Source organism: Dysidea avara, chromosome 8 (assembly GCF_963678975.1).
Source record: "Dysidea avara chromosome 8, odDysAvar1.4, whole genome shotgun sequence".
NCBI lineage: Eukaryota > Metazoa > Porifera > Demospongiae > Dictyoceratida > Dysideidae > Dysidea > Dysidea avara.
In genome coordinates, this window is record NC_089279.1 from 36543351 (window position 1) to 36558446 (window position 15096).

At 38.6% G+C, this 15096-nt stretch overlaps 1 protein-coding gene and 1 long non-coding RNA gene across 2 annotated transcripts; one reads left to right on the forward strand and one right to left on the reverse strand.

The window, feature by feature from the left end:
* Window positions 1-9879: 9879 nt before the first annotated feature.
* Window positions 9880-12823, forward strand: LOC136263949 (protein NLRC3-like). The gene is made up of 4 exons (XM_066058614.1): window positions 9880-9987; window positions 10034-10294; window positions 10379-10423; window positions 10471-12823. Exons 1-4 carry the CDS (start codon window positions 9939-9941, stop codon window positions 12714-12716), a joined length of 2601 nt encoding a protein of 866 aa, XP_065914686.1. The 5' UTR covers window positions 9880-9938; the 3' UTR covers window positions 12717-12823.
* On the reverse strand, window positions 10763-13846 carry LOC136263950 (uncharacterized). Its single transcript, XR_010704879.1, has 9 exons — window positions 13578-13846; window positions 12065-12244; window positions 11822-11967; window positions 11721-11773; window positions 11570-11658; window positions 11282-11497; window positions 11122-11211; window positions 11007-11072; window positions 10763-10954 (listed from the first exon to the last, which is right to left on the reverse strand). It is a non-coding gene; the product is annotated as an uncharacterized lncRNA (long non-coding RNA).
* Window positions 13847-15096: the final 1250 nt, after the last annotated feature.

The window sequence follows — 15096 nt, forward strand, 5'->3', positions numbered from 1 at the left end:
AGCTTTGGGTAAGTCCAAAGGAACACTTTGGGTAAATTCAATAACTTTCAGTTGGTGCATTCCTGCAGTGTGGTGGGCATAAGATTTACTGGAATCTGATTGTTGAGCTATACACAAAAAAAATCCTGGTGCTATTACCTCGACATCTCATATCTTGTCCCAAAGCTGAAATATGTACCTCAAAAATTGAGAGTTGATTTGGCAGCTCAGGTATGGATGAGTTATGTTGCTGATGCCACAGGTTTTAAGTGAAACAGTATCAAAAGTTTTGTACTTTTATTGCAATGAAGCAGCTTTTGAAACCACTTACTTCATACAAAAGACTGTGTCTCCTGCTCACAAGGAAAACTAAAAAGAAAGGTGTTTCAGCAGCCATATTGCAGTGCCAGTGGCTATCTTCCACACAGTAGACCAGTAAAGCACCAGAAGTATCACAGTAATAGTTGGTAGGTAATGTTGAAAATAGTTCAGCTCCAGCTGTATCCCAAAGTGATACCTATAAAAATGCACCCAAATATAACTGCCTATATATGCTACAAATATACGCACCCCTAATCTTGCAAGTGTTGCTAAGGAAAATGCACCTTTGAAAGTCTTCAGGAGTGGATCGATGACGCTGATAGCAGTGCTTGAAATAAGCAGACAAAAATGCTAGGACATAGCACCTAAACTAAACTATTTTTGATCAGACATTTGTAAAACTTGTTCAGACATTGAATACTTTTACCATGAAAAATTATTATATTAAATCTGATATACATTTGTCTGAGTAAATTTTATACCAATTTTGGTTGGACATGATGTCCGACCAAAATAGAACATGTTCGGACAAACACCAATTTTGGTCAGAAAATGTCAGATGTCCGACCATTATTTCAAGCACTGGCTGATAGATACATAAATTCAGAGGAGATTGTGTGGGCTTTAATAGGAAACAAATGTGACCTATATGATGAAGTAGAGGAATACAGAGTAGCTGCTCAGTGTAAACGAATGAATACTGACTTGTGTTACCAATGTTCGGCTAAGACTGGTGAAAATGTAATGGAAGCATTTCAAGATATTGTAGCCTCTATTCATAAGAACCAGTAAATTGCAACAGTCAACCAAAGGAGATCAACCAATCAATACTTATGAGGAACAAAACAGTAGCCACATATGCAGTTGCTGAATTTACTATTAATGTACAGTAGTTGGCTGAAAATTTAAGCTAGCTGCTTATATTTTTCTGTAACTACCGTATAAAGACCTGTTTTGTGTATCATGTTCAATTCATGATTATGTGGTCAATGTTGTTTAACTGATTGGGTGGTTTATGTATTAGGAAGAAACATATTTCTACTGTAAAAGGATACAGTTGACTGTCTGCACATTCAAACACATGCACTAAACTGCAGTAACTGAAATAAAATTACAGCTGTCTCTATGTATCTTAGAAAACTGCAGGTGGGGGGGACAGGGAGTTAATACTAACATTTGTGACTGAATTTGACAAAACAAGGCTTTGACGCACAAAGCTTTGTTAGGAGATATGGCGATTTTAAGGAATCATTGTGTAATAACTTCCCAGTGCCTACAGCTGTGCAAAAAAAATTTGCACCAATTGTTCATCTGTTCACTAGCTATTACTGAGTGGGTGTATACATTTCTGATACCCAAAATTTGCCCTGTTTTGAGCAGCTTTTTTCGAGCGGGTAATAATATCACAGATGGTAGTAATAGGGTGGGAGGGTGGGGGTGGACGGTGGTCTTAATATACGGGTATAAAAATGGAGTAAGAAGACGATTGGAATCCAGAGGCCAAGTTTGGGCTCTCCATGGCCCTCCATGGCCCTCAAATTACTCCAAATTGACTGAGAACACTATTGGCGAGCTCTCTGTGAAGTCCCAGCTCACTACACACCATTATCACAAAGCCATGGCCATTTAATGGTGCCAATCTCACACTCGTGGCTTTGACAGGGTCGGAAGAAAGCTGCTACAGAAACCAGACTTGTCAGTGCTGAAGGAAGTACAGTGTGAAATATGATAGTGTATTAGACCAGCAATCCATTTCTGGTAAAATCGTAAGTTTGATTTTGTGTGTGTGGAAGCCTGTTATGTGAAATCCGGTCACATTTTATGAAATTTGCTTTGCATGTATATTTAAAGGATTTTGTCCTCTACAGTCTAGATACAATTTTAACTGAAAATTAACAACTACCACATATCGTTGGCACTTTTAAAGGACTATATACAATGATTAGATTGATAGTGAGTGATAGATATGTGTAGCTACAGTGTCAGCAGCCTTAGCTTTTGTTATTATTTGTTCGCCATTGTCTCTAAATCCTTAGCAATGTATTGGACTAACTTGACTCATGGGAGAAGACAGTTTTACAAAGGAAAGGGCCACTTGATGCCAACATACCTTATAATGCAACACAATATTTATTTTAATATTGGTCCTAAATATTACTGCATTATGATCAGTACATGCTGAAAACTAGAGAGGTATACAGCTATACTATTTGTATGGCAGTGTTTAATATAAAATTGTGTTGTACAGTGTTTTTAAAATGGAATCACCTTACACTTTGTTAATTGTTCATGGAGCTTGTGTTGTACTGAAGGAGTTACACACTTTTGAGTGACAATTAAGCTGAATCATGATACTCTAGAAAATTTTTTTGTCTCAGCGACAGAAAGGCAGGACAATCGAATTTTTGTAGAACATGATTGACTCAATCAGAGCTACAAATTATAAAATAGCATATAGCAGTTTGTGCATGCCATGCAATTTGTAATTTTGTACGCCATAATATTTTTGATAATGCCTCACATTAACGTTTTTAGAATTGATACTAGCTATGCCCAACCATCAGAAATGGGCTGGCTACGACCCTGGTGCCTTTGGATGCAGACTTTAAAGGAATGTCAAGCAAACACAAAATATTGTCATTTTGCCATTCTCACCTTGTTATTGTGTTAACACTACTGATCACTACTAATCAGGGATGCCCAAAAGTTACAGATTCAGCTGTACAAAAATTCCTACAGAGATCCACCAGACCCTTTTTTCTTCCCGCCCCCAAACAAAAGAAAAGAAGTCTGGGCACAAGGCCTCACACACACATGAGAACACAACACACTAACCGTCACGTGGGTAAAGCCACCAAGTGATGAGATCCCTACATACACTATTACATACACTTTTCATAATTTTTTTAATTATGAAAACTTTACAGCACAAGTGCTGAAGGTCTGTAGGACACCAGTCCTACAGCCTGTTTAGAGTTGTTACAGAAAGTGTGTTGGAAAAGGTGGAGAAAGGAGAAAAAATCCATGACAGGACCTGAGCGGCCTCAATCCTGCAGCCATCCGATTAACGCTCAAATGCTTACAGGAGTCTGCCGGGCGGTCAAGATGTTTTCTCCTTGTCAATTCCATAGGAACTCTAGAGAGTGACTGCTCCACATGAAAGTGAGTGTTTTTATAAGTAGGCTGAATCAAATAATAATTGTTCACATCATATACAAGTATAAGGAAAATTTAACTTACAACAAATACAGAATAAAACAAACAGACTAGTCACTATAGGGTACAACAACTAATAGTACATCTACTTACTCTACATACTAGTTTGGCAGCACCCGCCCCTTTGCTTTTAGAGTAAGGGTCTGGTAACCGTAGTATATGGTACTTGAGCTACCGTAGTTCAAATGTGGTTTCAAATTGCGCATGACATAATAAATTACCTGTTTTCAGGCTGTTGTAACTCAGCGAAGAAAGCACAAACCATCATACTCCTCAACGCATGTCTACAGCGTGTGTATCTCGGAGTCTCACTTGGAGAGTATCAGCTGCTTTCCAACTGTTCTGAATTTGGTCACTATGGTTATTGTGTTATTCATGGCACAAACTACACGTTTTACGTCACAAATACTTATTTAAACTGGATACTGCGAATTGATTGGCTCTACCATTATAGTGGTAGTAGCACAAGCACCATATACTATAGTTATCAGATCCTTACTCTAAAAACGAAGGGGCGGATGCTGCCAGACTATCTACATACTACTACAACTACCAGCAGGGGAACACAACTAAGGGAAAAGATCAATATCAATTCCCTGTGCCCAGTAATACAAAATCATTCTGACATTGTTCAACCATAACGCAACAGAAAGTTGCTGAAGTAAATTCTTCCTTGCAAGTTTAGCATTGTGAGGGGTAGTATAGTGGGCAATTACACTCAATGTCTTCAATGCAAATGGAGTCCACACCCCAAAACACTTGGCCACTAAAGGAATAAAGTCAGATCCCACTTCCCCACAGCTGCCAAATACTTCGCATCCTTGGTTACCTCTCCAGCTGCAGCAGCACAGGAAGCAGAGGAGGATATAAAGGAAAATAAGTTGGCTGACCATGTTGGAAGTTGGGATGGAAAACATCACCTGGACGCAACCCATCATCAAATGAAGCACGTTGTTTCTTGAGAACACCAGGATGGTCTTGTGAAAGGGCATTATATACAAGAGCACCGTGACAATGAATCAGTTTTCATTGGACCATGAGAGCAGCCTAACAAATGGTCACCAAAGCTGTTGATAGTAGAAAGGCGTACACTAAGGAAAAAGAGGAAATAAAGAAACTGCTAGCCAAAGATGTAGTCCAATAACAAATTCTGGGCCAGGGGTGAATAAACCAAGACACACTCAAGGGATAACTTGAAGTCAACCACTAGCCATACCTGAAGATGTGCCAGAGCATTCAAACAAGCTTGATCCTGAATGCTAAAAGATGCAAATAGGTCATCAGACAAACTTTGTAATGTGGCTTGCAGATCTTGCTGAGAGGCTAAGTAAATAGAAAGATTGTTAGACACAACAGAAAACAGTAGCAGCGGCAGCAGCAGCGGCATCCTCTTCATTACAAAAACTGAGCTGATCTGTATCAATAGAAAGAAGGATGGAAGGACACCATTACACGAATTTAGAAAGGCACCTGAAGAAAGAAGGACAGATTCACGTAAACCTAAGCCCCCAAGGAGAAACAGTAAAGAAGCTTGGCACCAGGCAGTCAGAAAGACTACAATACAACCAAGACAAGTATGAAGGTTATGGTCAAACTGACCAAGAAACGACTTCAGGACAGAGAAAGGTACAGTACGAAGTGGATAATCTTACAATTGCTGAGATAGCTCCATAAGAGATGTTACATATCCCTACTGTATTTGATTTTAGTACTTTTTATCAATGTGCTATGGTCCTACTCTAGTTGAAAATCCCAAATTTTTCTGTGTACTTGTTTGTTAACTTTTTTGAAAATATTATTATTATTATGAGCCCACGCATACCGCATCTGAAATAGTGCTACGTGCCCCAGCTATATCAGTTATTGTCTGAAAAGTGAAGTATCCATTACACTTCGTTGTCAGCTATGTTCAACCTGTAACACATGCACAGTATTTCGAATCAAGAACTGTTTGAGAAGCACCTCTACAATCCACATATACTGAAAGAAAGAAATGATGCTATGTGGTACTAGACGAGATGTCAGTGTTGATTTATCCATCCCCCAAGTTTATAATCTATCAATAACTCACCTGTATAATGTCATACCATTATTTCACTGGATCATAGATGTACTGAGAAACAAGTTGATGTTGTGCTACTTCTAAAAACAAGGCACCATGCAGCTAGCTAACTCATCTGGAATTAACCATAGATAGTATATGCTACTATGAAGTAACCAACTATGAAACAATAGGGTAGTTTTGGGTTGTACCATAATATTATTAGCTAATTCTTGTATTATGGCAGGATTTGACTTAATAAATAAGGTATTTCTGAAGAGATGGTACAAGGTTCACATGTTTATGGATGCATGGTGATCTCATTTAAAGTCCACCTGTCTAATAAGGACCATTTTGTAAATTTGCTAGAAAGGGTTGATGCTTTGGTGCTATACATTAATATACAATTAAAGAAGTATAAATTAACTGCAGCACATCGGTGGCCTTTCAATACAGGTGGTCACTAATACAGGTTGCAGTGTACCCAGACACCTTCACTCTGTAAGCCATACTTGGCATGGTCTGGTTGTGAATAGTTATTAGAGGTGTACACTCCCATACAGCAATAATAGGGTACAAAATTCTACTGCACACCACAACATAATTCTCTTGAGCCCATTGTGGTCCCACCACAGAAATTTTATCAAACATAGATCAAAGAATTTCTATCAGCATTTTTTGAAATATAAAGGATTAAAGTTTTTAATACAATACTTTTGAAGTAGATATCCCACAATTTAGGGTTACTGGAAAGGTCAATCAATAGTCTTCCATCTTTGACAATTGTGTTCACAAATATTTACACAGTGCGAAGTTATAGTAACTAGAGATGGACCAATTTTTCATGAAATATTCAAAATATTTGCAGTCATAAATCAGAAACTATCTGGTGTATGGAGCTCAAAAATTGCATGAGTGATAAACACCACAGGTACTACAAACACACCAAGTTTTGTCAAAATTCGAGAGGTGACCCTAAATTCCTTGTTGATTTGATGTAGAATGAATGACCCATAATACTTCACAATACACCTCAGAATGATCCCAGTGTTTTCTTTACTGGCCAGCCAGGCTGGGAAAACAATTTGTTTGATATATGGGACATCATGTTGCAGCTGTAAGCTTTGTACTGGCCTAACACTAGAAGGAATAGAACAAGTAGTAGAAATTTTAGATTTGATTAGGAATCAATCCAGTCTGAATGTTCATTGATATATCTGCAGCCTCTCTTGTTTAGCTACTTTTTTATTCTTTGATCAGTAATCAACTTTTTCCTTCTAATTGTATAACATAACTAATGAAGCCACACATACCACATCAAAAGAAGAAACAATGACACCCTGGGGCATGTCATGAAATTAAGTTTCAGTCTGAAGGAGTGTCCCAACAATATCAATTACTGAAAAGTGTAGTGGTCATTACACTTCATCTTCAGCTATGTTCCATCTGTTACAGTGTTACAAATGAAGAACAGTACAATAAGTGTCTCTACAATTACTACAGACAATATGGGTGATATATTGATTGTTTTCCATGAAAACAAACAGTTTTGTTGACAAGGTCCAACAATACTAGAGTTCCAAAGGAGTTTTCCATCTAAAACATTTGGTACATGTGCTACTAACCACATAAAATACTAAATTTTGGTGCTTATAATAATTAAATGTGCTTCTATGACAAAACGTGGATGATTATCTCAATTATAGTGTCTTAGCCACAATACTCAGTCACCTCACAAACTACACAATAATCATAATGTTAAATTCTATGATAGCTCCTAGACAGGTGACCTAGTGATCTTGATCAGGAACAAACTGTATACTATTATTGTATCATGTTTAGTGATAGGAATATGTCATAGGGAAGCAGTAAAAGTAGTAGTTATGGTAATAGAACGTGACAATGTAAAGATCAGTGGATCACGCTTTATATCTATGGCAACAGAACTCAAATGATGCAACGTCATTCACACCAACAAACAATCCAGAAGCTGCACGGTAGAATCCCTATGATCTCAGGATAAGCCACGATGACGCTATACTATGTTCACCAGACCCTTTTCTTTCCCCGCCCCCACACAAAAGAAGGCCTGGCTATGCGAGACCACCAGTTTTTGGTAATCAGTACAACTCATACCAGACCGTTGCTACATGTGAAGGGGTAGCCAGACTAGAAGTAAACTGTGTGTGTGTGCATGCCCTTGGATGCAGAGGATAAAGCAAACACATACGCCATTTCACCACTCTCACTTTGTTTTGTTAACAATACTTATCAGGGATCCCCAAAAGGTGTAGATCCAGCTGCACAAAAATGTCTACTAAGATTTTTATTATTTTTTTATTAAGGCTTTACAGCACAAGGCCACAAGTGCTGAAGGTCTGTAGGACGCCTGGTATGTCCTACAACCTGTTTAAACTTTAAAGTTGTTACATCTACTTTGTTCTCTAGCCCCCAGACAAAAGAAAAAGAGGTCTGGGCACGAGACCACACACAAAATACATACACATGAGAACATAGTCGATTGCTGGAGTCTAAATAATAAATCAAATCTCATCACAACACAACACAACACTTTTATACTAACCGTCATGTGGCCACCAAGAGATGAGATTTGGTATCTCCATCTCACACGAGATCTCACAAGTAGCACGTGTGTACAGTGCACTTCTCTCCAAATCATTTGTCAAGTAGATATCGTATTGACGTCTATATCCAGCCAATTTTGTTGTTATCATCGACATCGACTCGCAAACTGAACTACCACATCTTCCGTCCTTGTGTTTAATGGCAAAAAATTAACTCCATAGTATGGAAGTGAATTCCGCCATAGTGCGCTTGCGCGCGGAAACCGCAAACAATTCAGTTTGAGGGTGTGGCTGACTTCATTGCTCATCTTCTTCTTTGATCAGTTAGGATAGAGTAAAGTATCAATTATCGGATAATATGATGTTCGGACAGCTGCCATTCACTTCCTGGGAATCCTGCAGCTTTGGTTATTGTACCAAAAGGTAGGCTACACCAAGCAATAATTATCCTCCAATAATCAGCTTTGCATGATTTAAAGCTTAAGAATTACAGCCAATAGTATGCTTAGTCCGATAAAATCTATGCTCGGATAAAACTATCAGTTGTCGGACTTTGATTTTTACTACCAGTAAACAATGTCCAATTTATTTCAAATTTGTTTGCAATATACCTGTACTCATTAGCTATTAATGGCCAAAAAATGGTTTTGTTATCTTTAGTATAGAGGGAGTACGAGCCTTCCAATTTTTAGCGGTATTGTCGGATGCCCACCGCTTTAATTTAGCCATGCCCACCAACAGAGTTCATGGTTTTTGCAACAAATTTACCAGTGCTAAACCACAGAAGAAGGTAAATAAATATCTTTCGAGAGTAGAGGTGTGTTTTAAAGTTGATATTCAGGATATTTCTATTGGAACGCAGTATTTTTGGCTTCTAAATGAAGGAGATGCACGCTAGGTGGAAAAATGAAATTACGAGGCACAACTTTCTGACCAACCACATTTGTTAGTCTTGGTGTCTCAATCACGAATACCACCTAGAAATGAAAAGATGTTCCATTTTCTACCTTCTATGGATGCACAAAGCAACATTTTCGTCCTTTTTGTTTCACCCATATAAGGTAGAGAAAGAAAAGCCTTTCAATTTCCGTGACAGTATTTGTGATAGGACACCAAGACTAGCATATGTAGGTGGTCAGAAGGTGGTTTTGCATAACTTCATTTTTCCACCTTGCGCGCATCTCCTTCATTTAGGAGCCAAAAATTCTGCGTTCCAATGGAAATATCCTGAATATCAACTTTAAAGCACACCTCTACTCTTGAGAGATATTTATTTACCTTCTTCTGTGGTTTAGCACTGGTGCATTTGTTGCAAAAACATACAAACTCTGTTGGTGGGCATGGCTAAATAAAAGCGGAGGGTGTCCGACAATACCGCTAAAAATTGGAAGGCTCGTACTCCCTCTATGCTAAAGATAACGAAACCATTTTTTGGCTATTAATAGCTAATGAATACAGGTATATTGCATACAAATTTGAAATAAATTGGACATTGTTTACTGGTAGTAAAAATCAAAGTCCGACAACTGATAGTTTTATCCGAGCATAGATTTTATCGGACTAAACATACTATTGGATGTAACTCTTAAGCTTTTAATCACACAAAGCTGATTGTTGTAGGATAATTATTGCTTATTGTAGCCTACCTTTTGGTACAATAACCTAAGCTGCAGGATTTCCAGGAAGTGAGTGGCAGCTGTCCGAACATCATATTATCCGATAATTGATACTTTACTCTATCAACAACGTGATCAGGTAGTAGTGGTGTGTTGTGTAGTTAGCTACCCCTACACAACATGACTAGTCAAAGTGAAGTAATAGAACAGTTGAAGAAGAGTGTCACTGGTAAGGTGTTAGAAATAAAATAATATTTAACTGTTTGAATATACAGCTACCAGTACTCCACTACTGAAGGACCTCCATAGTTTAATAACTCCACGATATGCAGCTCATTGGAGAGTTGTAGGAACGCAACTGGGTCTACCCATCGGAACACTTGACATCATAGAACGAGACAATGTGTATAGAAGTGTCCCCTGCTGTAATGATATGTGGAGCAATTGGCTTAAGATGGACCCCTCTGCTAGTTGGGAGAAATTGTTCAAAGTTATTGAGTCACCTGCAGTGTCCAGTGATCAAGCTCCTGATAAAGGTGACTAGCTATATTGTGTGTGTACAACATGTGTAGGTAAACAATTGTATTAACTAGCTATTGTGTTGTCTTCGCTAACTATAGTGACCTCCAAACCTGACATGGACAAGTCAGCGGTCATTGATCAAGGTAGAGTGGACACATTATTGTGTGCTCCATTTTATGTGTTGTTATAGGAGTCTCCACATTGTGCGACAGGGTAAGACAACTTAACATACAAACACGGTTTGCTGTTGATGAAGATTCTTGGCCACCAAATCAACCCAAGGACTTTACACCACTTCTTTTAGTTCATCATCAAGGTCAACAAACTTTTGAACAGGCAACTGCACTGCAATTGGCTGGATCCATCCATCCAGGTAGACTTTCCTCCAAACATTACCCACAACACAGCCAGCAGTCACTGAGAGAAGCACTTGATAACAGTAAGACAACTAAACAACTAGTTGATATCTTAGCTCCACTACAAGAAAGTGATGATGCGCCATTTATTTTAGTTGAGGGGTTGCCTGGTATCGGCAAATCTTTGTTATTACAAGAAATTGCTTACAATTGGGCTAAACAAAAATTGTTACAAAAGTTTAAAATAGTTCTCCTCCTCCAGTTGCGTAGTCCAGCTGTGCAGCAGGTGTCACTTGTCGCTGATCTTTTCCAGTTGGTCTGTGAAGGAGACACACATGCCACAGAAAATGCAACAGCATGTAGCAAATACCTCTTCAACAACAATGGAAAAGATGTCGTTTTCCTTTTTGATGGCTACGATGAATTCCCAGAACACCTACAAAAACATAGTTTAATCACTAGCATACTGAAGCGTAAGGTGTTACCTCATTGTGGCTTGGTAGTGTCATCTCGTCCACATGCCTCGGTGAAACTCCGACAACAAGCAACAATCAAAGTTGACATATTGGGCTTTGCTAAAGAGGAACGAAAGCTATACATTGAACAGTCCCTGAAGGGACAGCCACAAGCAGTCAAAGAGCTCACCGAATATCTTGAAGGTAATCTGACTATCAATGGCCTGTGTTTCATCCCTTTCAATATGGTCATCTTGATTTATCTGTACAAACAGGGAATTCCCCTTCCTAGCAATTCTACACAGCTCTACAATTACTTCATCTGTCTTACCATCTGTCGACATCTTGCCAAGTCTGGTCAACCTCTTGATAACACCATCACTGACCTAGCCAAACTCCCCCAGCCCTATAACACAATAGTTCAGCAGTTATCAAAACTATCGCTCGAGGGTCTTAATAACAACAAGCTAATCTTTACCTTGGAGGAGATGAGAGCAGCTTGTCCTGGCATCGAAGCAGCTCTGAACGGATATGGACTGCTTCAGGCTGTTGAGCACTTCGGGCTCGCTGGGAAAACGATGACATTTAACTTTGTCCATTTTTCCATTCAGGAGTTCTTGTCCGCTTACCATATCACTCAGCTTCCACCAGACGAAGAGCTGCGAGAGCTCGAAGCGAAGTTCTGGAGCGATATTCATTCCAACATGTTTGCAATGTACACCTCCCTTACCAAGGGACAGCGATCTGCTTTTAAACAATTTCTCTCCAGAGGGGACGACACGATCACCATCGCTGAAACATACTTGAAGGATCAACTGAAGTGTCTTCGACTATTTCGCTGCTTCTATGAGGCCAACGACGAAGCCTTTTACACTTCTATACAACAAGGAAAAACTTTCGATGATAAAGTAATCAATCTTGAGACGACTAGCCTAACTGTTTATGATGTTGAGTGTGTTACACTCTTCCTTACCTGCTCACCCCACAAGGAGTGGAAGAAGTTTAACTTGTGGAACTGCCATATCCAGGATCATGGCTGTCGTGTCCTTCACCGTGATCTGATGTCAGCTGACGTCAGTATTAAAGAACTCAACTTGGGGCTTAATGGCTTCTCCAGATCTTCCTCTTCCTCCATTAATGACCTCATCATACACTGTAGAGTGGAAGAGTTGAACATTAGTGATAACCGCACCATCGGAGAGGACCCTGCTCTCTACAACATGTTGACCCATCCCTCCTCTAGGCTAGTGAAACTGTACATGAGTAGTACCAGCTTATCATCACCATCAGCCATTACCCTATTCACTGCAATATCAAAGGGTAACAAACTGGAGGTGCTCTACATTATCAACAATCTCATCACTGATGAAGCTTGTGATGTCATTGCCACTACAATCAACAACAATACATCACTATTCTTGCTGTGGATGGGTGCCAACAAGATCAGTGGAGAAGCTGCTCAACGTCTACTACAAGCCCTCAACAATAACGACACATTAGAATGGCTATTGCTACACTCTGGTTACACTGAAGATGTTAAGAAGAGGATTAGATCACTACAAGAAGTAATTAACAAGAACAGAGAAAGTAGAGGATGTCAAACAAAACTGATCATTATCTGTTAGTAGCTACTTTTCTTTAGTTTTCACTTTGTACTATTTTATGACTGTAATGGCCGCAAGTGTCATTTTGTTCTGATTTTGATAAAAATTTTATTAATTAATTAAAACTATGTCAATTGGTAACGTTGAGGGGTCCATCATGAAATGTTAAGATTTGACATTATTTGAGTATCGGACAAGAAATGGGACTTGTGGAAGAGATTAGTACGGAAATGAAATCTATCGGAATATTTACAGATTTACAATATTTGTAGATTTAAATACTATTTCTAGAAATCTGTCGGAATTTTAAGATTTACAATATTTAGGATTTCTAGAATTGAAATCTATTTCTATAAATCTATTATAGATTGCAAATGTAATAAAAATCTGTTAATATTTACAACATTTTGGCTTTCCAACAAAATTTATATAATCCTCGTAATTATTTCTAACAATAGTTGAACTGCGAAAGCTACAAATTACAATTCTAGTTGTGCTGGAGCCATTGTTCAACGTAAAGCCAAAAACAGTCAACACTTCATCCTTGACCAGACTAGCTTCCCTCAGTGACAACTACTCAGAGATGGGGTAAAGCAGTTTGGAATGGTTCAACTACACACACTGATCATTACAATGGCCTCCTACAGCTCTGTAGACAGTTTTAGCCTCTTTCTATATAACTACACAATGGCCATTATGAGCACTAATAAGTGAAGAGCTTCTTGTAGCTAACTCAATTGGTGTCTCAGTTAGTACGTAAAATATTAGAAGCTACCAGTAAATTGATTTCAGCTTATTTAACTATAGATATTGCTATAAGCCTCCAGTTCAGCTTTATCCCCATCTCTGTTAGTTTAGCTACTAGCTATACAGTTCACTCACTTGTTGTCCTTGCTCCACTTCACAATAAACAACAAGTCACAACATAGCCTAACTACTAGACTACACTAGAAGCTACTACTCAACTACTATCACAACACTAGTAGCTAATGCTATACTCCTACTATGTCAACACTACAGCTAACAGTCAGGTAGATGACAAATGTTACTAGTTCTTCACTAATGTAGCAGCCAACAAGTCTAACTCAGAATTTGAAGCAATTTTTCAACTTAGCTAAAACCTTCTCTGCAAACGTAAGCCACTAGCTATTAAGAAGCCAACAAAGCTAGACTAAAGCTTTAAAAATGAAAGAAGCCAACAAAGCTAGACTAAAGCTTTAAAAACAAAAGAAGCCAACAAAGCTAGACTAAAGCTTTAAAAACAAAAGAAGCCAACAAAGCTAGACTAAAGCTTTAAAAATAAAAAAAAGCCAAAAAAGTTAGGCTAAAGCTTTAAAAATGAAAGAAGCCGACAAAGTTTTAAAAAAGAAGCCAACAAAGCTAAACCAAAGTTTTTTTTTAAAAGAAGCCAACGAAGCTAGACTAAAGCTTTAAAGTGAAAGAAGCCAACAGAGCTAGACTAAAGCTTTAAAATGTTTTACTAAAACTAGACTAAATATGCAACTTTTTCCAGCTAACCTAAACAGGAAATTCTGAGCCAGACTCTTTTCAGCTACACCTACGCAACTAATTGCACTAGTATTTAACTCACTACACTTAATACCTAACTACCTACACTCAGTACTGCTCTACGTACACTAGCTATTCTAGAGCTGCAACTTTTACAAAATTTCCTAGCAACTGACAAACCAGCTGCCAGTTGACGGCGGTTACATTTACCGCTTTAAATTACCGCTACAGTGCATTTAATAGAATATTAATAGCTAATAGTTACTGTTCGCTACGTGAAAAGGTCATTTTGTTTCATTACGCTCGGGGTAGTTTCGGGTTGAGGGACAATAATGTAAACACTCTAATAGAACGTTCACTATTGCCTCGGGCGTTAATGGCGCATTGCACCCGTTGCGGCTTTAGTGGTTGCGCTGGAGTGGCCGGGCGCAGCTATCCGTTGGCGAGGCAGTTCCGGCAGTATGGCGGGTATCTACATGCGATTAGTTAATAATAGCTGTTAGCTACAGTTTGCTGATGATACCTGCCTAATAATATTGTTCTCCTAGTTGGGGATCTCGGTGTTGCTTTTTTCAAGAGAAATTTTTTCCCGGGGTAGTGTTTTGTAGTTTTCCACCAGATCAAGGAATATAACAGTGCCCCCAGTTGCAATTAGTGAAAAAACCCTTGTCACATCTCAGTACACAAAAATACTTAGGAGTAGCTAACATTTGATAGCACCACTTTAAATTTCTCCTCCCAGCCATGTGGCGAATGTCTGCATAAGAGTACGACTTATTATTTATACATCAATTAGCTATCACAGAAAGATTTTACCAACACAGATATTAAAGATGCTTGCAACTGTAGAGTCACTTATTTTCTCTCGGCTTAGCTATGCTCTATCAGTTTG

Coding starts and splice junctions, on each gene's coding strand:
- LOC136263949 (XM_066058614.1), top strand. CDS start 9,939: ATGACTAGTCAAAGTGAAGTAATAGAACAGTTGAAGAAGAGTGTCACT. Junction 9,988..10,033: donor GTTGAAGAAGAGTGTCACTG/GTAAGGTGTTAG, acceptor TTGAATATACAG/CTACCAGTACTCCACTACTG. Junction 10,424..10,470: donor GTCAGCGGTCATTGATCAAG/GTAGAGTGGACA, acceptor GTGTTGTTATAG/GAGTCTCCACATTGTGCGAC.